This window comes from Chlorocebus sabaeus, chromosome 4 (assembly GCF_047675955.1).
Source record: "Chlorocebus sabaeus isolate Y175 chromosome 4, mChlSab1.0.hap1, whole genome shotgun sequence".
NCBI classification, from domain to species: Eukaryota; Metazoa; Chordata; class Mammalia; order Primates; family Cercopithecidae; genus Chlorocebus; species Chlorocebus sabaeus.
The window spans coordinates 16,279,587-16,304,401 of record NC_132907.1 but is presented as its reverse complement, the minus strand read 5'-3'; the positions used below and the strand labels follow the sequence as shown (position 1 = coordinate 16,304,401).

Here is a 24,815-nt window from a genome sequence, read left to right as displayed (position 1 = left end):
GCCCGGCCAGGAAATGGTATTTCTAAACCACAGCCTGTGCAACTGGGGAGTCTATTTATTGGATAGGTCAGACTATATTAAGAACTCATTAAAAAATACTTCTAGGCCAGGCACGGTGGCTCAAGCCTGTAGTCCCAGCACTTTGGGAGGCCAAGACGGGCGGATCACGAGCTCAAGGATCGAGACCATACTGGCTAACCCGGTGAAACCCCGTCTCTACTAAAAAATACAAAAAAAAACTAGCCAGGCGAGGTGGTGGGCACCTGTAGTCCCTGCTACTCGGGAGGCTGAGGCAGGAGAATGGCATAAACCCGGGAGGCGGAGCTTGCAGTGAGCTGAGATCCAGCCACTGCACTCCAGCCTGGGTGACAGAGCGAGACTCTGTCTCAAAAAAAAAAAAAAAAACAAAATTCCTTCTAATTCAAATTCAGGGCTAAAGAGTTTTTACTTAACTTTTACAGTCTAACATCTATATCTCCTTTTCCCAACCATGTTGAAAAGCCTGGTTCTTATGTAAGTACTCTGATTTTCTCATTTCAAATATCAGGTATTTAATTTGCTTTATCCCACATTACTGAATCTATATTATTAAAATTATATATTATAAAATGCCATTCCTTTGGGTCTTCCATTTCTTCCCCATTTATTTCACAGTTGTAATATATCTGCATCGTCAGAGCATATAGCCATTAGGTACTATACCGTCTTTCTTATAGCCTCCATTGAGTCTTAGTTCTCTAAGCAAATATGTAGTATATGCTCACCGCCAATTCTTATATCCATGTCTTTCTAGTCATTTTGGGTGTCTGAAATTTATTCTGTAGCATAGTTGTTCTTACACCTTAGTGTGCATCGAAATTACCTGGCAGGCTTGTTAAAGCCCCGAGTACTGGGCCTCACCGGCAGATTCTCTGGCTCAGTACATGTGGGATGGGGCCTGAGAATCTGTGTTTCTAACAAGTCCCCAGGTGGTGGTGATGCTACTGGTCTGGTGACCATACTTTGGTTATAGCTGTCTGTGGCCTTTATACATGGAAGATTGGCTAAGCGTAAAATTCTTTATTTACAGTTTATTTCTTTGAGTATCTTAAATATGTTACTCTATTGTCTGTAGCATAAAACATTGCTGTTAAAGTTTGGCAACTCTGTTTTTCTTTCTTTTATAAACAACTTGTCATTTTGGCTGGAAATAATTTTACTAGATTACTTATTGTGGTGGTCATTATGGGTTGATTTCCCCAGGTATGTGATGTGTTTTTTAAATATATAGTGTCAAGTTATTTTTCTGTTTCTTTGCTTTGCCCTCTTTGCCAAGTTTGTACCTTGGGAGCACCTTTTATAAACGTTTTAGATCTTCTTTGCCAACCTTTTCCTTTTGTTACTTTCTTCCAATCTTTCAGATCTCCTTTTTCATTTCTTTTTGACTTTGAAAAAATTTCCCCCTTTCATTTCCTGCTTCTTATCTTTATTATCTGTAGTATCTATTCAGTTGTGTTCCTTCTAGTCTATCCTTCATTCCGAGTTTTTCTTTTGTCTCTAATTCCTGAGTTCTGCCCATTCATTTCTGAGTTTTTCTAAGTCCAATTTGTTTTCTTAATAATTTTTTTAACTTGTTAGGGTTTTCATGTTTTATGGAGATGTCTAACATTCTATTGTCTGTAGAGATGTTACTGTGCTTATTCTCTTATTTCTTATCATAACTTTGGACAGGATTTGAGTTTGGTCCTTTTCTATTACTCATTTTTATGCAAATTCATTTTCCCAAACTTTTAGAGGAGGCGTAGGTTCAAAATAGCTTTTCTGACTTCATAGTTCTGGTAGTGGTTTTTAACTCAAAGTATTATTTATAAACAATTCATTCATTTTTAAGTGTATAGATTACACAACTGTAAGTGTAAGTGGTAGTTTTACACAATTTTGTAACCACTATCACAGTCAAGATGTGGAAGAATACTTTTACCCTCAAACTTTCTCATGTGCTTTTGCAGTTGGTTCCCTCCCTTCACATCTGGCCCTAGGCAATTATTAATTTTCCACCAGTATATTTTACCTTTTACAGAATTTCAGATACAGGATATCTTACAGAATATATCAACATTTTTTTGGCTTGATTTCTCTCACAAAATACGATATTTTTGAGATTCATTCATTTTGCTGCTTACTGTTCAGTATTTGCAAATGTGACAGCTCATTTTCTCCTGGCTCTGTTCTGTAGTACTTTTGTCTTTTTAACAATTACCCTGTTATCCCTTTTCTCCTCATTTTAGATTCTGTTCATAGGAGTTTTTCCTCAGTGTAAGATTTGTCCTAAAAAAGTACTTTGCACCATTGGTTTTGTGAGTTCATAGGACCTAGAGTTCTCAAGCCCCTTCAGGCCTTACTGTGGACTCCTTGTAGTCACTATTATCAAATGTACAACCTGCACTCCCAATTTCAGCTCCTCAAAATATCCTACTATACTTTCCAGTGAGTACCTGGTTGCTGTTTTGTGTTGTTCCTGTTTTCCGATTGTTAGAGTTCTGTTGCTTCTGTCTGCTGCTTCTCACATGGTTGCTGATAGCATTTATGTCTTATTGTTCATCCCACCTGCTTGCATTTCAGGGTTCTTAATATCTTGAGATGCAGTCATAATGTAGTACATGTTATCTGTGGGTCTTAGTTTGGTTATTAAATTCTCTGTTTTTATGGCAGGATTTAGGGAGACAAAAACTGCTTGAATCTAACAAAAAACAATTATTTCAGTAAAATATTATATCAAGAAAAATACCAAAAAATTACAAATATGTGTTACATTGATGAAATGATACATTTATTTCTACTTTTCATAATGTTGAGGGAGGGAGTGTTCTGCTTTTGTGATGGGGTATAGCCATTTGTGTTTATGTATTTTCTGTATCTTTTACATATGTCTACCACATTATTGTCTGTTGTCTTAGATTGTAAACTAAGAAAGAGTGATTGATGCATGGCATATGCCCATGAGAATTTGTTTAACTGTTTTTGTGAAGTAAAAACAAGTATATACACTATAGATTTTCTGTCATAAATCCTTCTTTCTGAATTTTAACCTAGTTGTTAAGCAAAATAGGTAATAAAGTTTCACTATTGTTTATTTATTATAAGGCATTGTAATTGAACTTTTAAATCAACTCATACGATCTCCTTGCTCAGGAAGGAAAATCATAAAAATAGAAAAAAGCTTGCTTTATTTTTGTGCTGGGGATGGTTTCAAGTCTTTTTTCGGTTTTCTGTAGAGACCAAGAAAGTGTTCTGCATAGGGAGCCAAAGAAAAAAATATTGAGAAACTTTCTAAATTATCTTAACTCAGTTGTTTAGAGTATAGCTTTACAGACAACTTTTTATGTACTTAGATCATTAGATATACCTACATCAATATACATAAGATAAGCTTCCAAAGGAAATACCCTTTGCTTTGGGAATACTCTTTGTAAATACTCTTTCCTATCATCTACTAATTTTTATTATAGCACCAGTCTTTTATTTGTGTAGGTCAGTGGTTCTTTAACTTTAATGTGCAGTAGAGTCCCCTGATGCTGGGCCCCTCCCAACACCTGTTTCTGTTTCAGATAAAGACAAGAGAGAGGTATGTGTACATATCTAAGAGTGAGCACAACCAAAGCTATATAAAACCTTCATGGGGAAAATTACAGAACATTACTGTTGGATATAATAGACATGAATAGAGGAATATACCAGCTTTGATAATGTGATATCTCTAAGATGTTATTTCTCTCTAAATTAATTCATTACATATCAAATCAAAATACCAATAAGGGCTGGGTGCAATGGCTGATGCCCATAGTCCCAGCACTTTGGGAGGCCGAGGTGAGCAGACTGCTTGAGTCCAGGAGTTTGACAGCAGCCTGAGCAACATGGCGAAACCCCGTATCTACTAAAAATAGAAAAAAATTAGCTGGGCGTGGTAATACATACCTGTAGTCCTAGCTCCTTGGGGCTGATGAGGGAGGATTGCTTCACCCCGGGAAGTCGATGATGCTGCAGTAAGTCCTGATCGTACCATTACCACTGCACTCCAGCCTAGGCGACAGAGTGAAACTCTATCTAAAAATAAATAAATAAATAAATAAATAATAATCACAGCAAGTTTCTTGTGAAGACAGAAGGTAAGTGAACCTAAAATTTACAAAGAAAATCAAAGGTCCAGTAGTAGCCAAAACAATCTTGAAGAGCAAGATAGGGGCCTTGCCGCTTTAGCTATAGATGCCAAGCCCTGGAAATTAAGAGACCGTGGTCCTGATTCAGAGATAGACAAAAAGATCAGTGGAACAGCTTGGAGAAGCCAAAGACATATATAGAAATGCAATATGCAGTGAAAGTAACATTATAAATCAGCAGAGACATATGGAATGCTCTCTAATTGCTGCTTTGATCATTAGTTATATGGAAAATGTAATTGGATTTATAACTTCACACTATCCACAAAGATAAATTCTGGTGAATAAATTCAGAAAGCAGATCTTAAATTTATTAGAAAATATAATAATAAAATACTTAACTGCGGTTAAAATTTAAAAAGTACATATATCTTCATGTATAAATCTTAGAAATAGTGTAACATTGAGTATAGAGTCAATTTGTATGGTTAAGATAAAGTACCACTCATATAAAATGAAAAGCATGAAATGATACAGTTTTTTATAACAAATGAAAGCATACATGGTAATATACATCACATTGAAGATAATGTTTGCTTCTTTTCTTTTATTAATTTTTTAAAAAAATTTGAGACAGAATTTCACTCTTACCCAGGCTGGAGTGTAGTAGTGTGATCACAGCTCACTGCAGCCTTGACCCCCCAGGCTCAAGTGATCCTCCCATGTCAGCCTTCTAAGTAGCTGGGACTATAGGCATGTGCTACCATGCCTGGCTGATTTTTGTGTTTTTTGTAGAGAGAGCCATGTTGCCCGGGCTGGTCTTAAACTCCTGAGCTCAAGCAGTCCTCTTGCCTTGGCCTCCCAAAGTGCTGGGATTACAGGTGTTGAGCCACTGTGCCTAGCCAGCGTTTCCTTCTGGAAATCGTAGAGGGATGTGATTAGGGAGGGATATGTGCAGGCTACAACTGTAACTAAAGTTTTATATTTTAAATAAAAATGTTTTAAAGCAACATGTGACGAAACATTAACACCAAATGAATATCAGACAACAAAGAAATAGTTGAAGAAATTGTGGCCTCTATATACTATGAAATATTTTTCAGCCATTAAGGAGTTGTAGCTAGGTCATTTTTATGGAGGGACTTTCAAGAATTATTAAGTGAAGAGAACAGTACACAGAAATATGTTTATAAAATCATCTCAGTTTTATAGTAACAATATATAATGAGCATATATTTGACATTCTTGTGTATGACCAAAATATGAACATGAAAAAATATGAAGAGATTCATTCTAGTCTGTTAACATGAGAGATAACAGTCTTGGGAGTGAGGTGCTAAAGAAAGAAGAGAAGGAGGAAGGAATAGGGAGTCAAGAAAAATAGGAAACAAAAATGCACTAACCCAGCATGATATGATTTGTTTATGTACTCAGGCAAATTTTTATACATATTTTTAGAAGGACTGTAGAATCTCTTTAAAGAGTGAGAGTTAACCTAATTTACTATATTTGACTGGAGACTGTGATAGAAACAGATTTAGCAGAAAGTCCCTCAAAGAAAGAGTTACTCAGTGCTGTATTCTGTGGCTAGAGTATTTAAACAAATAACGTAATCAAATTGAAATGATGCTTTTCAGTTTTTCTCCCTTCATATTTAGTAACATAATGGACCCTAATTTCAATGAGTTTTTCTTTTTAAATAATGATAAAGAACTCACAATGTGCTAGGTGATATAAAATAGCAGTTAATAAAGAGTATTCATTTTAATATTTTATGAAATAGAGCTTTTTGGCAGAGAAACTTTAGCTCTTTCTTTCTCTTTCTTTCTTCAACTTAGGAAAGAATAAGGAATAAATATCTTTTTTCCAAGACCTAAATACCAGCATTTCATGATAATAGACAAGTTATCTTTGAAATTTTCCTTTTTTCTTTCAGTGTGCAGGATGACAGAATTCGAGTTGAAAGGATGGATAACATTTATTTTGAATACAGCCATGCTTTCCAGGCAGTTACAGAGTTTTATGCAAAAGACACAGTTGACATCAAAGGTAAATATTTTCCCTGTAGGTCCTGAAGTTGAACTGATTGGAAATTTGGATAAAGGCATGAGTAGGATTCTCAATTTAATGACGTCTAGGTCGTTACTATAAATATGTGGGAGAAGAAGATCTCACTGTTGTTGTGCTCATCAGAAACACTATTGCACTGCAGTCCCAGCTACTGGTTAGGCTGAGGCAGGGGAGGATCACCTGAGCCCAGGAATTTGAGGCTGCAGTGTGAGCTATTATCACGCCATTGTAGTCCAGCCTGGAGTGAGACCCTGTCTCCTAAAAACAAAAAGAACCATTGCAGCTTTTTAAAAAATTATGACCAGCTAGTAACTTGATGGTTTTGACATATTCATTACAGTAGAAGGAGTTTTTGACCATCTTTCCTTTTTGCTTATCTTTTTTTTTTTTTTTGGAGACGGAGTCTCGCTCTGTTGCCCAGGCTGGAGTGCAGTGGCGCAATCTCGGCTCACTGCAAGCTCCGCCTTCCGGGTTCCCGCCATTCTCCTGCCTCAGCCTCCCAAGTAGCTGGAACTACAGGTGCCGCCACCTCACCCGGCTAGTTTTTTGTATTTTTTTAGTAGAGACGGGGTTTCACCGTGTTAGCCAGGATGGTCTCGATCTCCTGACCTCGTGATCCGCCCGTCTCGGCCTCCCAAAGTGCTGGGATTACAGGCTTGAGCCACCGCGCCCGGCACCTTTTTGCTTATCTTTAAAGATGGCTCATTAGTATCTTTGTATTTTGTAGACTGTTTGGATGATAAATATTCTGATGAAAACTAGCATTTTGAAATGTTGGTTGCCAAAATTAAAACACCAGAATGTTAGTGACAGGGTTGAAATATGTTAGGTAATCATTATTTGTCTAATTCACATGTCCACAGTCAGGCATTAATGCTTACTTTCATTTGTACCTCACATTCCTGCCAGTCCAGCTTATGTTAGGGTCCATTTTGTGGATGGTGAGGTGAATAGACATTTTCCCCCTTGGCATAAACTTGGCTTCACTCTGATTTTCATCAGACCCCATATGGAGGAAATTTATCCCTGTCACATGCTAGAGAGCGTTCATCATCAGCTCCCCGTCACTGCTCCATTTAAACATCAGTATCTGGTTAGCATTTCCTTGCATCTAGGCGTCAGTGTCTTGTTAGCATGTTTCTTAATTTCATGATGCCTTTGTCAAATTGAATCAAGTGTCTGAGCATGTATCCTACTTCTTTTTATTTTTTTCAATAAGGTCTCACTCTGTCACCCCGGCTGGAGTGCAGTGGCGTGATCTCAGCCCACTGCAACCTCTGCCTCTTGGACTCAAGCAGTCCTCCCACCTCAGCCTCCCAAGTAGCTGGGACTACAGGCATGCACCACCACACCCAGCTAATTTTTGTATTTTTTATAGAAGTGGTGTTTTGTCATGTTCCCTAGGCTGGTCTTGAACTCCTGGGCTCAAGCGATCCTCCCACCTCAGCCTGCCAAAGTTGCTGGGATTACAGGCATGAGCCACCATGCCCAACCAAGTGTATCCCACTTCTAACACCAGTATTCACTATTACCAAGGGGTCATCTTATGTTCAGCTAAAGACCTGATTAAATCCCAAGACTACAATGACCCATTCGTGGTATCAGATTTACTTAAAAGACATGGGCCAGAAAACACACCTTGCAAGTGGAGCATGTGTTCCCCTTAGTGGGGTAGTCCTCGCAGCAGTCTTTGTGGCAGAGCCCTGGAGAGTGTATGAAGGAAGGAGACTCACATTGAGTGAGCATAAGCGCCACCCTGGCTTAGAAGCTCCATGCCCTTGAGGAGACCGTATTTCTTGCTGCTGTCTCTGCAGAAGACATGCCCGGTTGCAAAAGTCAGTGCACTGAGAGAAGGCCAAAACTCTGAAGTCAGGTATTTATAATTCTTCTCAGTCCAGATATAATGTACTGATATTTGGTCATTTTTACCACAGACAGTGCTACTTCTAACACATTGATACACCACCTTAATCACATTTTCTGGGGAACAAAGCTAGAAAGTTAAAAGAAAATAAAATTCTCAGTGGAACGGAAAGGTGTTGTTAGCACTTCATTTACACTCTGGTTTTATAAACACCTGTAGTTAATATTAATAAGACATTTTATATTACTGATTTGTAGAGAACATCTTGTAATATATATATATTTTTACTTTTAAAAGTAATAATGCTTATTGCAAGAAAGTCAAACAACATAGTTGTATATAAAGAAAAAAGTAAAGTGCCTGCCCTCAAACTTGTCCTCTGCCCTTGCCGCTTATATGTTGGAGGGATTATCATTAAAATTTGGCATATATCCTTGTGTAAAAATCCACACATCCACACATAAACTTACACACATAGTTCTCTGTATTTGTTTAACATAGCTGGGATTTATTCTTCAGCTAATTTTTTTGAATGCTTATTTTATATGCGAGGCATTGGGCATACAATAAGGAATAAAACAAACAAAAATTCCTGCTCTTTTGGAGTTTACATTCTAATGGTGAGAGATGGACAATAAAGTAAACTAGTGTGTTAGAAGGTGATATATGCTATGAAAAAAGTAGGGCAGGGGAGTGGGTTGAACTTTTAAATAGGATGGTAAAGAAAGGCCTCACTGAGAAACGGCACTTGAACGAAGATTTGAATAGAGACTGAAGGAGTTAAGGGAAAAAGCCACATAGATGTGAAGAAACAGTATTTCAAGCGGAGACAACAGTAAGCACAAAATATCTTAAGGTAGGAGGGTGCTTGGCATGTTTAAGGAATAGCAAGTAGTCTGTGTGCTGGAACAGAGTAACTGATGGGGACAACATTAGGAGGTGAGCTCAGAAATAAAGAAGAGATGGCAGGCAGATTGTGTAGGGTCACTGTAAGGACTTTGGCTTCTACTCTCAATGAGTTGGGGGATGTTGGAGGACTTTGGGGCAAAATAGTCTAATGATCTGATATACATTTTAAAAAGAATTACTCTGGCTGCTCTGTTAAGAATACCCTGTAGGGTGCAAGGATGAAGCAGTGAGACCAGATGGAAAGCTGTTGCAATGTTTGTGGTGAGACATGAAAATGATCAGACAACTTTTTTCCCCCACTTAGCAACATGTTATAGATGGCCTTCTATATCAGTGCAGATAACTGGAAGTAATTCCATTTAGTTGGTACATAATAACCAGGATTTATCAAGCTTTACTTAAGTACTATGCTGTTAATGTTGATTTAGGTGGCCTCTAGTTTTTTTAATACTCCAAAAGATTTTTCAAGTCACCTCCTTATACACACAGCCTCGACATGCAGTTTGGAATATTTCTAGGCAAAGGGGATGGACATTTTATGTTTTGAAAAAATATCCTGTTCTCCAAAAAAGGTTCATTCCACCATCAGAAAAATGCCCCTTTTTTCCATGCCCTGGGTATTAGTAATGATTTACATTTTTTCCAAAGGTCAATTTTAGGAGATATTGTCTAAATTACTATTTCAATAACCATAAAATTTTACTTAAAATTTGTGTTTCATAATGGTAATAAGTTAATGATTCTATTTATTACATTTTTGAATTTGATTAATTAAAATTTTTTTTTAATAAGTTAATATATTCTGTTTTCTAGGTTCTCAAATTATTTCTGGCATTGTTAACTTAGAGAAGCCTGTGATTTGCTCTTTGGCTGCCATCATAAAATACCTCAAAGAATTCAACTTGGAAAAAATGCTCTCCAAACCTGAGTGAGTGATTCCTCCAAAATTACAAAAAGGAGGAGGCTATATTATGAACATTTCTTAAATTGAATTTGGTAGTACTATACTTAGAGAAGCTTGCCTGCTATTGATAGAATACTAGGGTGCAAGGATGAGCTGTTTGGTATTGTTGCTGAAGAATATTAAAAATATATTGATAGAATTCTGTCAAATAAATTGTATTCATGGTAGCTGTTTGATATATTATAGTTTTGACTACAAAACTGCTTTATACTAACTGGATCCAGAAATAGTATTAAAAAGCATTCATAAAATTTTACCACCTTTCTTATTCTTGGTTTCATTTCTTATTTCATAGACCATAAAGTTAGAGAGAAAAGGGCCAGCTGCTAACACAGCTTTTTACAAGAGTGATTAACTGTGGATTTTGGAAATTTAAAAGCTCACAATTGACATTCTAGGAAAATACTTGTTTAATAACCAGTGGAACAGAAAAAAGTAGTAGGATACTTTTCTTGTCTTTTTACATTCCACCTTCACCAGCCACTTGTCTTTGGCTTTGTCAAGAATCACCCTCCACTATATTGATCCAGGATACATCAGCTCTGTCCCATTCTGCACAGGTGGGAGGGGAGATGGGTGCTATCTCAGCAAAATGACAGAATATAAATTAACTAGGAAACAAGGAAGTGGTGCTGGTTCAAGGTTGCTGGAGAGAGTCGAAGAAAGGTAGGTTCCTTGGGGTTCTTTTTGTAATGTCTTTGATGTGTGTTCTCCCGTGTGGTACTAGAACAGAGTATCATTTCTCTGGAAACAATTTTATCCTATTTAAAAGCAATCTAAATACCCATCAGGGATCTTTGTGCTATATTCATGCAATGTAATGTTATACAACAGTGAAAATGAATGAACTAGAGCTATTAATATACGACCAATACTTAAATTTCATGAACAGTATATTAAGCCAAAAATAAAGTTGCTAAAGGCCACACAGTACATACCATTATATGAAGTTAGAAACATGTGAAATCGTACTCTATACTGCTTAAGAATATATATGTACTTAGGGAATAAGTGAAAACATGCAGGGGAGTGACAGAAAATTCAGAAGCAGGGTTTCTTCCAGGAGGAAGAAGGGAAAGGAGTAAAGATTGGGGATGGATGTGGCATAGTGGAGTTCAACTGATGTTTCATTTCTGAACCTGGGTATTGTATTAATCTGGTCATTTTTTAGTGTGGCCAAAATGTTTTATTTTAAAACGTGTCAGCCCGGCGTTATACCCTCATTGGATTCTACTTTAAGCTCCAAAAATAAACTTATTAAAGAGATCAGTCTATATGGTTGGCTGTGTTGGGGCTTTTTAAAAAAGGGGTGACAAGCTACCTACCAGTTTGACTTGTTAATGATAGGGACCCTGTAAGTGAGGTAGAATTAGTGATAAATAGCTTGCCCATTAAGACTTGTGTTTCTGTTCTATATCACCAAGCAAAGAAGTATTAATGTTGGAGTAAGGAAACTAACTTAAAAATCAGGCCCTGGTGTGTTCAGAAGCAAATGAATTTGGACCTGGAAAGATGTGTCCTCCCCATATGTGTGTGTATATATATATATATATTTTTTTTTTTTTTTTTCTTTTTCTTTAGATGGAGTCTAGCTCTCTTGCCCAGGCTGGAGTATAGTGGTGTGATCTCAGCACACTGCAGCCTCCACCTCCTGGGTTCAAGCAATTCTCCTGCCTCTGTCTCCCGAGTAGCTGGGATTACAGGTGCATGCCACCACGCCCAGCTAATTTTTTGTATTTTTAGTAGAGACAGGTTTGGCCAGGCTGTTCTTGAACTCCTGGCCTCAAGTGATCCGCCCGCCTTGGCCTCCCAAAGTGCTGGGATTATAGGCGTGAGCCTCTGCGTCCGGCCGGTCTTCCTCATATTTAATTCAAAGTAAGAATAATACCAAACAATAAAACAAGATGTCTGTATATACTGAAATTAAAATAGCATCTTTTCCAATTACCTGAAGGTTAACCTCTTGATAAATTGAAAGAAGCTGAACTTTTTGCCTCTTATAATTGATGGTGGAGGATGGTCAGGAAACTGGCTCTGCTAGTGACTTAGTGTATGATATAATGTACCTGGAAAGCCAAAAGACATAAAGTGCTCCCCTTTGTATATATTCCCAGCATCCAGCATAAGCCTGGCACCTAGTAGGCTTTTCTTATATATTATTATTATTATTATATATAGTATTAATACAGGATTAATGAAAGAAGGAAGGAATTCTTTGTTCTGTGAGGGTGTATTTCACTGGAAATTGCCAAAAGGTCATTGGAAACCAAGATTAATTAATGAAGGTGGTGATCAAACTGGTACTCTAGTTTTGCTTAAAAACGAAATGTTGTGTTTATGAGTGGCATGTAATTTGACTCTGAAGATCATTCTAAAAGAGTAATTCTATAGTTCTTATATTTTGCAAAAATAATGTTGCTGCTTTTTTTTTTTTTTTTTTTTTTTTTTTTTTGAGACAGAGTCTCGCTCTGTTGCCCAGGCTGGAGTGCAGTGGCATGATCTTGGCTCACTGCAGCCTCCGCCTCCCGGGTTCAAGTGATTCTTCTGCCTCAGCCTCCCAAGTAGCTAGGACTACAGGCACGCACCACCACGCCCGGCTAATTTTTATATTTTTAGTAGAGACAGGTTTCACCATATTGGCCAGGCTGGTCTCGAACTTCTGACCTTGTGATCCACCCCCCCCGCCCCCCCGGCCTCCCAAAGTGCTGGGACTACAGGCGTGAGTCACCGCACCCGGCTGCTTCTTAAGGTGATTACTTTGGAAAAATGAATTTTCTCCTTGTAAATGAAAAATTCAGTTGCATTACTTTATAAACATACCTTATGCTGCTGAAGTTTTGGACTTTTATTTCAAAAGCTGTGTTATCAAGGGGAAAATAAAGTTCACTTGAATTGGCTTGTTTAGCAAATTCTTTCACAAACATTACTGCATGTTTCATTAAAATCGTGATACGTATTTATTTAAAGGCCCTTGTGCCATTACAGTAGAATTTTAGGTAGTCTGAGAAAATATGCCATTTTAGGAATTGTTCTTAAGGATGATTTAAGTGAAGTTTTGTTAAGGCAGACTTGAGGTTCTAAAGTTATTTTGAGAGTTTAAGTTTGTTTCAAAGAAAAATAGTGTAACAAAATAGGCCGGGCGCGGTGGCACAAGCCTGTAATCCCAGCACTTTGGGAGGCCAAGACGGGCGGATCACGAGGTCAGGAGATCGAGACCATCCTGGCTAACACGGTGAAACCCTGTCTCTACTAAAAATACAAAAAAAAACTAGCCGGGCGAGGTGGTGGGTGCCTGTAGTCCCAGCTACTCGGGAGGCTGAGGCAGGAGAATGGTGTAAACCCGGGAGGCGGAGCTTGCAGTGAGCTGAGATCCGGCCACTGCACCCTAGCCTGGGCGACAGAGCGAGACTCCGTCTCAAAAAAAAAAAAAAAAAATAAATAAATAAATAAATAAATAGAATGTGAGGGTGTTAGATATTTTTTATGACAGAATTAACCTGATGCCTAAATTTATGAAATTCAAAGGAATCAACTTTTTGTTGTTAGAAGTGAGTGCTTTTGTCATTTTGGATAGTTTTTATTTGGAGTGGTCACAACTTCAAAAATATACTGGAAATTTCAGGAAAGAGTGAGAAAATCCACCCAAGATAAACTGTAAAACCTTTTTTTTAAAGAAAACTTCTTATGATAACAGAATGATAACATGTGGTGATTACCTTTACTTACTAGTGAAAGAAATGGCTTAATATATAAGCTACTCTAATGACATCTAATGGCTAGCAGCCAGGGATGCTGCTAAACATCCTAAAATGCACAGGATATCCCTACAGAACACATTATTTAGCCCCAAATTTCAACACTCCAAAACCAAACAAATATATTACAAGAAAACAAACCACAGACCTGTATTTTTTTATTATAGACATAAAATTCCTCAGTGAAATGTAAGTACGTGGAATCAAATATATAACAAATGATTATACATCATGACTATTGGATTTATTTTAGGCATACAGGTTTGGTTTAAAAATCTGGAAACTAATTAATCTAATCTCGCTTATCAAAAACTACATGATAGTCCCAATAGACAGGAAAAGCTCTTCATAAGATTCAATACCCCTTCATAATAAAAACACTGAAAAAACTACGACTAATGTGGAACTTTCTTGACCTGACAATGGACATTTAAGAAAACCTCACAGACATTAAACTTATCTGTTGTTAAGATACAGTATTCCGGCCGGGCACGATGGCTCACGCCTGTAATCCCAGCACTTTGGGAGGCCAAGACAGACGGATCACGAGGTCCGGAGATTGAGACCATCCTGGCTAACACGTGAAACCCTGTCTCTACTTAAAATACATAAAAATTAGCTGGGCGTGGTGGTGGGCACCTGTAGTCCCAGCTACTAGGGAGACTGAGGCGGGAGAATAGCATGAACCCAAGAGGCGGAGCTTGCAGTGAGCTGAGATCATGCCACTGCACTCCAGCCTGGGAGACAGAGCGAGACTCCATCTCAAAAAAAAAAAAAAAGATGCAGTAATCCTCAGATCACTCTCTAAGTTCAATGCAATTTTTGTATCAAATCCCAGCTGGCTTTCTTGGAGAAATTGACAAGCTGATCCTAAAATTCATAGGATTCATATCTCTGTTTCAAAACTTGCTACAAAGTGAGTAATCAAGACAGTGTGGAGTGTGGGGTTAAAAGAAAAGACAGTGTGGAATTGGCATAAGCACAGACATGTGATCAATGTGATAGAATTGAGAGTCTAGAAATAAACTTATGGACATTTGATTACTGACAATTCAGTGGAGAAAGAATAGATTTTTTTCAAACAAATGGTGCCAAGATAGCTGTCTATGCAAGAGAATGAAGATGGAGCCTTACTTCCTGTCATATTTGAGTTTGGAAGATAACTCACAATGGACCAAAGACCTGTTATGAGTTAAAACTGTTACACTCTTTGAAGAAAACTTAAGTCTAAATCTTTGTAACCTTGAATGAGGCAAGGATTTCTTAAGTATGACATCAAAAGCACAAGTGAGAAGAGCAAAAATAGATACATTGAACTATATCAAAATAAAAGCTTTTATTCTTCAAAGAACACCATCAAGAAAGTGAAAAGACAACCCATTTAATAGAAGAATTTTTGCAAATCATATATCCAGTAAGGGACTTGTATCTAGAAAATATATATATATATATAAAAGTCAGTGGTAAAAAGATAACTCAGAAAATGGACAAATGATCCATATAGGTTTTTCTCCAAAGAATATATGCCAACAACCAAGAAGCACATGAAAAGATGCTCAACATCATTAAGCATCAGGTAAATTCAAATCAATGCCATTGTTAGATACCACTTTATACCCTCTAGGATGGCTATAACTATGAAAAAAAAAAAGGTATTGTCTGGGATGCAGACAAGTTAGAATCCTCATACACTGCTAGTGGGACTGTAAAATGGTACAGCCATTTTGGAAAACAGTCTGGTAGTACCTCATGACATTTACTATGTGATCTAGCAGTTCCACTAGATGTTACTTAAGACAATGAAAATATGATGTCCACATAAAAAGTTATACAAATGTTCATAAGAGCATTAGTCATAATAGCCAAAAAGTAGAAACAACCCTAACATCCATCAACTGAAGAATGGGTCCTAGAATGTGTTATATGCATACAGTAGAAGGTTTTTCAACCATAAAAAGGAATGAAGTACAGATACATGTTGCAACATGATGAACCTCGAAAATATTATGGTAGTTGAAAGACATCAGTCACAAAATGTCTCGTATTGTCTGATTCCATTTATATGAAATATCCAGAATAGGCAAATCCATAGAGATAAAGATTAGTGGTTGCCTAGGGCTCTTGGGTTGTGGCGGGGGAATGGAGAGTGATTACTAATGAGTATAGAGTTTCTTTTTGGAGTGATAATATCTAGAATTACATGGTGGTGATGGTTGGCCAATTTTAATATACTAAAGACCACCTAATTGCACATTCCAAGTGGTTGAATTGCATAGTGTGTGAATTATATCAATAAAGTTGATACACACACACACACACACACACACTTATCTTTTAAATGTCAGTAGTGCTGAGATTGAAAAATCTTTGTCTCTATTTTAATTCCATTCTTAAGGCAATATCCTTCTGAGGCTTATACCCAATGCGCCATGTATTTTGAGGTATTTCTACTCTGGTTGGAGAGTGTTCCAAGCTCTTTGTGAACTTTGGTCACTGTTCACTACTAATTTCTGGTGGTTATTTACCAGGTCCCACAGAGGTTCCTAAAGAACTTTGAGGACTGGTACTTGGCAAGAGTTGAGGTGACCCTTCAGCAGATCTCTGGAGCTCCCTCTATGTGCAGCTCTGTTATCTGGCATTCTGTCTCACAAATTATAGTTTCCCTGCGCCCACCAAGGAGGCAGTCATGTTGTTTACCTCATTTGGTTTTCCTCTCTCAGGGATCACAGTTCTGTGCCAAACATACCTGAAAAGTTTTCCCCCTCACATGTTTTGTCCAGTTTTCTCATTGTTTATGGTTGGAGGACATTTCTCATGCAGTTAATTTTTTATGATTGAAAGCAGAGGTCAGGTGGCACAATTGAACACTGCGCAGAACACTGCACAGAAAGAACAGAAGAGGAAGGCTGGAGAAAAACATTCTATTAAGTTTAAAACATGATTGCCGGCCAGGTGTGGTGGCTCATGCCTGTAATCTCAGCACTTTGGGAGGGCAGGGTGGGCTGATCACCTGAGGTCAGGAGTTCGAGACCAGCCTTGCCAACATGGCGAAACCCCGTCTCTACTAAAAATACAAAAATTAGCCAGACATGGTAGCGGGTGCCTGTAATCCTAGCTATTTGGGAGGCTGAGGCAGGAGAATGGTGTGAGCCTAGGAGGCAGAGATTCCAGTGAGCAAGATCATGCCACTGCACTCCAGCTTTGGTGACAGAGTGAGACTTCATCTCAAAAAAAAAAGGTCGAACATGGTGGCTCACGCCTGTAATCCCAGCACTTTGGGAGGTCAAGGCTATCGGATTGCCTGAGCTCAGGAGTTCAAGACCAGCCTGGGCAACACGGTGAAACCCCATCTCTACTAACATACAAAAAAATTAACCAGGTGTGGTGGTGGGCACCTGTAGTCCCAGCCACTCACTCTGGGGGCTGAGGCAGGAGAATTGTTTGAACCTGGTAGGTGGAGGTTGCAGTGAGCTGACATCGTACCACTGCACTCCAGCCTAGGTGACAGAGCGAGACTCCATCTCCAACAAAACAAAACAAAAACAGAAGAGGGAGATGTATGAAGTTAGAAAAGCTGTCCTAAACATTGCCCGTGTTCTAAAACTTCAGGAAAGTTAATCTTCACTTAAAAATTAGCAATGGGAAAAGAACCAAATTCAAATTTCTTACAAAATTATTATGAGAAGAAAGAGAATAAGGAGTAGGATGTCATTACAGATAGTGTGTACATGCCAGAAAAACATGCTCACAGATGAAATAAAAATGACGATCTGGCTGGGCGCAGTGGCTCACACCTGTAATCCCAGCACTTTGGGAGGCCGAGGCTGGCAGATCACCTGAGGTCAGGAGTTGAAGAACAGCCTGGCCAACATGGTGAAACCCCATCTCTCCAAAAGTACAAAAAATTAACTGGGCATGGTGGTGGGTGCCTGTAATCCCAGCTTATTCGTGAGGCTGAGGCGGGAGAATTGCTTGAACCCAGGAGGCGGAGGTTGCAGTGAGCCGAGACTGCGCTATTGCGAGACTCCGTCCCATCCGTCCCACCTGTCCCACCCGTCCCCCCCACCAAAAAAAAAAAAAAAAAATCTGTTTTAAAATGAGCTAAAAGACACTAAAAAATATGATACTAGATGTGAAAGAACATCAATGAGCAGTATGAAAGCTTAGAAATGAGGTGATAGGATTTAAGAAAGAAGTATAAAGAAAAAGATCAATTTAGGACTGAAGCGTAAACTTGAATATAGTAACGAATAAATGTAATACATATAGTTTTAGAGAAGTAGAATTTAAAAAGAGGGATGTGCAAAAAACTAACATAGCAGGCTTGATCACAAAGCTTTCCTTAGAAAGGCCATCCTGCAAGTTTGGCCCTTGACTGGAGTCTGGGACCTTGAATTTCAGGAGTTTTCACCATTTCCTGATGAGAGTGCCTCACTGTGCCTTAACTGTTTTTGCAGACAGCGTGGTTTATGCTGATCACCTGCTTTCTCAGAGCTGGAATTTTGGTACCTGGTAGGGAGACAGTGTCTATGGGACCAGTCTGGCATACAAATCATGGGTGCTGAGTCTCTAATGAGCTTCCCTGGTGGACAACATTTCACACGTGTTGTTACAATTCATTGCTGGGGAAATTAAGTGCATCCTGTGTGACTCCGCCTGGAGAGGATTCTTGGATGCCCGGTTCCCCCTGGAGTTTGCGTTAGGCACCTTTTCCTTTGCCTGATTTGCTTTGCATTCTTTCACTGTAGTAAATCATAGCTCTTAGTATTATTCTGTGTTGAGTCCTGTATATCCTCCTTGAATCACTGAACCTGGCAGCGGTCTTGTGGACTTAACATACACTTTTCTCATTATTTGCCTTTCTAATGGGCTTATTGGTAGGATTTAGGAATGCAAAGTTAGTCATGTTGTTTAATTACAAATCAATTGTGAGTGAATCTACAACCCTGAAGTTTTGTAATATAATACAATTTATATTTTATAAATCACATTAACTGCTGAAAAGTTAGACAAATGGTGAATTTATGAACTCTGAAAACTGTACATACAGAAATATTTTCAGCAATAGATTTCATGTGTTATATGGTAGTTTTTTGGTCATTGTTTCCATTTTAAAATGGTATTTAAATAAATTCTGTACCCTTATTACCTTTGTCTAAGTCAAAAAGATTGGTTTTCTTTTTTTTTTTTTTTTTTTTAAGCAGGGTTAGAGTAATACAGAGTCAATTTCTCTGTCCAGCTTTTGGCAAAGATGTTTCCCTCCCATTATTGAGGGAAAAAAAAACATCTATTATATTTTTGGTGTCTGAAATATTGATAAACTATTTTCCCATGTTGTATATAAGATTTCTATGCAGGTTCACACAGCATGAATTCTAGCCAGACGTTGTTGGTGAGTTTCAAAGCACATAGAGTTTGTCTTCTTCCACAAGGATAAATAATTTAGAATTGCTTGAATGTTTCAGGTCAGTGATCAGATACTATTGGATACTTAAGGATGCTGGTAGATATAACCCTTAGTTCAAAAATATATATAATTCTAATGGAAATAGGTGCTAACAGAAGGAAATTTCATTTCTATTGGGAAGGAAGACTCCAACTCCAGAATACTTATAAATTTATACTTATAAATGCTTATGAAATATATGGCAACTCCAGAAGCATGGTTAGTCCTTCTTGTAGTTGCTTGATAATTATTCTAGATGGGAATCAGTCTGATTTAAGATTGCCCAGTGGTTGATCTTTTATTAAAGTCAATGTAGATATCAGTTTTAAAAAACAGCATCTAATTTGAAATTTAGATTACTTGTTTAGTAAGGGCAAAAAGAAAAAACAAAAACACACATAGCAAAAAGAAAACACAGAAAACACCCACAACCAACCAAATAAAAAATCACACACACAACACATTAATACTTACATTAATACCATTAATTAAAATAACCTATACCTGTGCTCTCTAAAGGTTGTGAGCTAACTTAAAAACCAACTTGGTTGTTCACAGTTACTGGTTTCTTTTTGATATTGTAGATATTGGGTAATTATATGTAGATGAAGGCTGTAAGCCTTCTACCCCACCCGCTGTGTACCAGGTAGTGGGTTAATTCAAACTGAATTCTGCCACTCATTTAGATACTTTTTAGCAAACAGGCACAAAAACAGTCATGTCAACTCTTCTCTAGCTCTGTGAAATTCCAATTCTGTCTTTCTGGTATTCTGTCAGTACCTTGTTTCAGTGGTTCACTTGAGGCATATGCAACATTATAATAGCGACAGTTCACTTTTAGTTGGAGTCAGGGAACAAACCCTGAGATAATGGGTAGAACAGGGGATGCTTTCAGAATCCTAAGCCTTAAAACACCATCCCTTCGGGTATGGTCTGTTCAATTTATAGGATTATTATACCCTGTTCATGTGAGGGAGGAGGCAACTGGGCAGTATTTCTGGACAGCCCACAAACTTCCATACCACAGTGAAAAATTATGTCTTACACATCTGTTGTTGACAGAAGATAAAGGCAGCTAGTTGAGATGCTTTTAGGAAAGGCTGCTAGATTGTGGTTTCTTGATTAGTCTCATGCCAACTGTTATGGCCTGAATGTTTGTGTCCTTCAAAATTCACATGTTGAAACCTAATCACTACTGTGGAGATATTAAGAAGGGCCCTTTTACTAAGTGATTAGGTTATGAGGGCAGAACGTTTGCAAATGGGATTAATGCCCTTAAATTAATAGAAAAGACTTAAAGGAACTGTTTGCCCCTCCTCCATGTGAAGACACACAGAAGGTGCCATCTATGGAGACTGCGCCCTCACTAGACACCAAATCTGTTGGCACCTTGATCTTGGACTTGACATCTTCCAGAACTCTGAGCAATAAAATTCTGTTTACAGACTGCCCATTCTGAGGTATTCTGTTATAACCCAAATGAACAAAGATGCCAACTAAGCACCCTTCTAGAGTCGATGTCTGATTAGGGCACTAACATGTTACCTAGTCACTCCTAGGATGGACTTAGTTAAACCTAATTGTCAGAACAGCGAAAGTAAGGACTCATATCTAAACATATGGGTAACTGGTTAGATACCAACTCAGAGCCCAGGCTATCAGCCGAACTTCCAACTTAGATCTTTGACCATGAATTCAAGTGAGCTCTTGTCAGCTACATAGCCAATCACTGCCTAACTGTTTCTTCCTGTAAATAATGTTTTACATTTTATAACTATCTGGCTATTTCACAGACAGTTCTGGAGCTTTGTGATTCAAAGGGAAAAAAATAAAGCCAACCTGGTTTTCCCATAGGAAGATGGCACACATTTGTAGAGCATCTACTGTCCGCTGAGCCCTACAGGTGGTACAAAATGAATTAAGACATAATTCTTGCCTTCAGGGAGCTTAGATCTATTAAGGAAGGTAGAGGCACAACATAAATTGCTGTAATTCAAGACAAATTAAGTTAACTGCTACAAGAGGGAGAGAAAGGGCTGAACACCTGTTATCCTTCAGTTTTGGAGTTGCTTCCCTCTGAAAATCATTAACAGATTATCATTCTTTGGAAGCTAGCTCAAACCTGTCACAGATACATTACACCACCAAAGGACAGCATTCAGTTACTAGGCAACGTTCCTAATTTAAGGTGAAGTATTTCTCTTTTCCAGGGCTTTGGGGCCTTAGTCAAAGGAGTCATCTAGAAGTGAAGGAATCTCTTTTGGGTACTGGTTTTTCGGGCTCTGATTTTAGGTTCTCTAAAGTTCTGGGTGATGGCTTGTTTTCTTAACTCGGGAAACTGGACGTTACCTAAAATTACAGCTATGAGAAGGGCGGTTAGGTTTATAGCACAAACACTTATGCCTTTCTTTTGTTAAATAATTTAGTGATCTGCTGTTATTTTCCTTGCCTTTAAAAATAAGCTGTCAAGCCTGTAAGGGCTATTGACAGAAACATCTAAGGACTGGCTGATAAAGGAAATTGAATTACTGCATTAGTACTGCATTGATTAGTACTTCTTAACACGAATTGGAATTGTACATACATTTATTAGTCATGGTGTAGCTCATTCTCAAATCTTTTTGAAATTTATTGAAATTCTAATTTGTTTTGGATAGATACAGGGACAATGAGGAGAGTGTGAATGCTTTAACTGAGTTTAAGGAAGTAACAGTGTTTTATACCCACTAAATGTGGCCATGGTAATATGTGTTTTTTTTCTTTTCTTTTGGAGACGGAGTCTCACTCTGTCACCCGGGCTGGAGTGCGGTGGCACAATCTCAGCTCACTGAAACCTCTGCCTCCCGGGTTCAAGCGATTCTCCTGCCTCAGCCTCCCGAGTAGCTGGGACTACAGGCGTGTACCACTACGCCCCACTAATTTTTGTATTTTTCATAGAGACAGGGTTTCATCATGTTGGTTGGCCAGGATGGTCTCAATCTCTTGACCTCGTGATCCACCCGCCTCGGCCTCCCAAAGTGCTGGGATTACAGACGTGAGCCACTGCTCCCGGCTGCATGTGTGTTGTTAATTACAGAGAAAATAACACTTGTTGCATATGTTAGAATCTTTTTTTTTTTTTTTTTTTTTTTTTTGCCGAGATGTAGACTCGCTCTGTCTCCCAGGTTGGAGTGCAGTGGCGTGATCTCAGCTCACTGCAATCTCCACCTCCCATGTTCAAGCGATTCTTGTGCCTCAGCCTCCTGAGTAGCTGGGACTACAGGTGCGTACCACCATGCCTGGCTAATTTTTATATTTTTTAGTAAAAACGAGGTTTTGCCATGTTGGCCAGGCTGGTTTCAAACTCCTCACCTCAGGTGATCGGCCTGCCTCAGCCTCCCAAAGTGCTGGGATTACAGGTGTGAGCCACTGCGCCTGGCTTAGAATCTTGATTAAAAGTATTTATCAAGATGATCTCATGCTAAAGAATAAGGAGGACAGTTTTAAGTATCTTGACATATTTTTCTAGCTGATCACACAGCTTTTCATGAAGATACGACCACTGTGCTTGGCTAATCAAGACCATGTTTGGTTCTATTCCTAGAGCAAAACCAAAACAAAATGTTGTTATCATTACTTCCCTTTCCCGTTCTTGTTTTTCGTGTTAGAGTAACTATCCTTGTCTTGCATCAATCTACTTAACAGCACCAGTGTTAATGGAATACAACAGCCTGATGAATTTTCATTTTGCTCCTTTTGTTTGATTTCCTATCAGAATGCTAATGTTTGCCGTAATGTAGCCGGAATGTTTCTAGTTCCTGAATTAATTTTTTATTTATGCATTTACATCTAGTCTAATTGTATTTGCTTCTTTTACAGGAATTTTAAACAGCTATCAAGTAAAATGGAATTTATGACAATTAATGGAACAACATTAAGGAATCTGGAAATCCTACAGAATCAGGTCAGACAACCATAAGGGCTAGTTTATTATAAATGGTTTTGGAAAAACTTTAAGGCAACGGTCTGTTTTTAGAGATGCAGGTGAAAATGTAGTGTCTAGCTGACTGCACTATTAGTTGATAACTGTAGCACTCTTTGGAGAATGAACTGTACATAATACTTCTCTGGGGTTTTTTTGGGGAATGATGGAGCTGTCCTTTTTAATGACTGAGGGGCATGCTTATCCTGACAATTTCTGTAACGTCATCTCTATATCAGGTAGTTTTTTGGAAAGGCATTGTCACTGAAAATTAATATGAAGTGGATTTTTTTTTTTGTCTACTTGGTTATATTTTTTCTATATACCTTTAACTTTTTGTTGAAAAGTTTGCAGTCTTATTTCATTATTCAGGTTATAAAACAGGTTTCTGGGATATTCATTTTGACTGTAAGATTTATAATATTTCAGTTCACAAACTTTTTTTTTCTTCTTCTTGGAGACGGAGTCTCGCTCTGTTGGCCAGGCTGGATTAAGTGAAGGGACACCATATTGGCTCACTGCAACCTCTGCCTCCCAGGTTCAAGTGATTCTTCTGCCTCAGCCTCCTGAGTAGCTGGGATTACAGGCACCCACCACTACGCCTGGCTAATTTTTGTATTTTTAGTAGAGACGGGGTTTCACTATGTTGGCCAGGCTGGTCTTGAACTCTTGACCTCAGGTGATCCACCTGCCTCGGCCTCCCAAAGTCCTAGGATTACAGGCGTGAGCCAACACACCCGGCCTCAGTTCACAAACTTTCATTGTTTATTTGTCCTTTGTTGATGAATTAGGAAGATAACAGGGAGATTAAAGTTATTGCTTTCATTTATTAAACTATCACTTGGGAAGATGAGATATTATATTATAAAATTAATGTTATCCTAACAAAATCATAAAGATAAAAAGCAGCCCCACATCGTTTGATTAAGTAGTGGAGAATCATCTGAACCATCTGAGTCAAAGGAGTTAAAATTCTTCAGAAATATTTATTACTATTGCAAATTAAACACTGAATTTATTCCCCTGACTCCTGAATCTGCATATTACTAACTAATGTCTCTCAATTTCTTCCTGTTCCAGTCTGTTCTAGTGTTCTGAGTTCAGATGTATTTTTGTTCAGTAACATTTTTATCTTGTCATCATCCAAAAGCTGAAAATCTGTCCTACAGGTCTCTCTCATCAACTCTGTAGCCATCTCCATGATAGGAAATAAGTAGTAGGAATAAAGAGACATTTCTTGGCTGAAGGAGTGCTCACAGTCAGCCTGCAGCCAGCCGTGGCGTTGTAAGCGTTCCTTGCTTCTGTGCATCTTCCCTGTTCAAATCCTACTACAACAGAGTCAGTTCTGAAATCAAATTCCTAAGGCAGAAATCATCTAGAATCAAAATACCCTTCAAAATTCCTTCCTTTATTGGGGCTTGCACCATTTTAGAAGCAGAAGCTGAGAATTAACATATTCTGCTTGTCTTTGTACCTCAACTTCACCCCCACCCACCCCCAACCTTTCCAAGGAGCAATGGAAAGAGGTACAGGGTAGGAGTTGGGTGTCAGTGAGAACAAGGATATAATAGGACACGTGTCTCTCGCACCTCTCTTGTCTGAGCCTGCTTCTCCGGGGTGTCAAGGAATTGCCTTCCTCACGGGACCCTTTACCCCAGTCAGGCCAGTCAAGCTCTGGTCTCAGGAGCAGTACTGCTCCTGATCTGAACT

General features: G+C 38.4%; 1 protein-coding gene across 3 annotated transcripts in view; it reads left to right on the top strand.

The window, feature by feature from the left end:
- The window catches only part of MSH3 (mutS homolog 3), a 222,668-nt gene that overhangs the window by 63,018 nt on the left and 134,835 nt on the right, over positions 1-24,815 (top strand). For all 3 annotated transcript variants that reach the window (XM_073014652.1, XM_073014651.1, XM_073014653.1), the window contains exons 9-11: positions 6,073-6,185; positions 9,793-9,907; positions 23,003-23,087. In XM_073014652.1, coding sequence (XP_072870753.1) covers positions 6,073-6,185; positions 9,793-9,907; positions 23,003-23,087 — 313 coding nt within the window. The remainder of the gene's footprint in view (positions 1-6,072; positions 6,186-9,792; positions 9,908-23,002; positions 23,088-24,815) is intronic.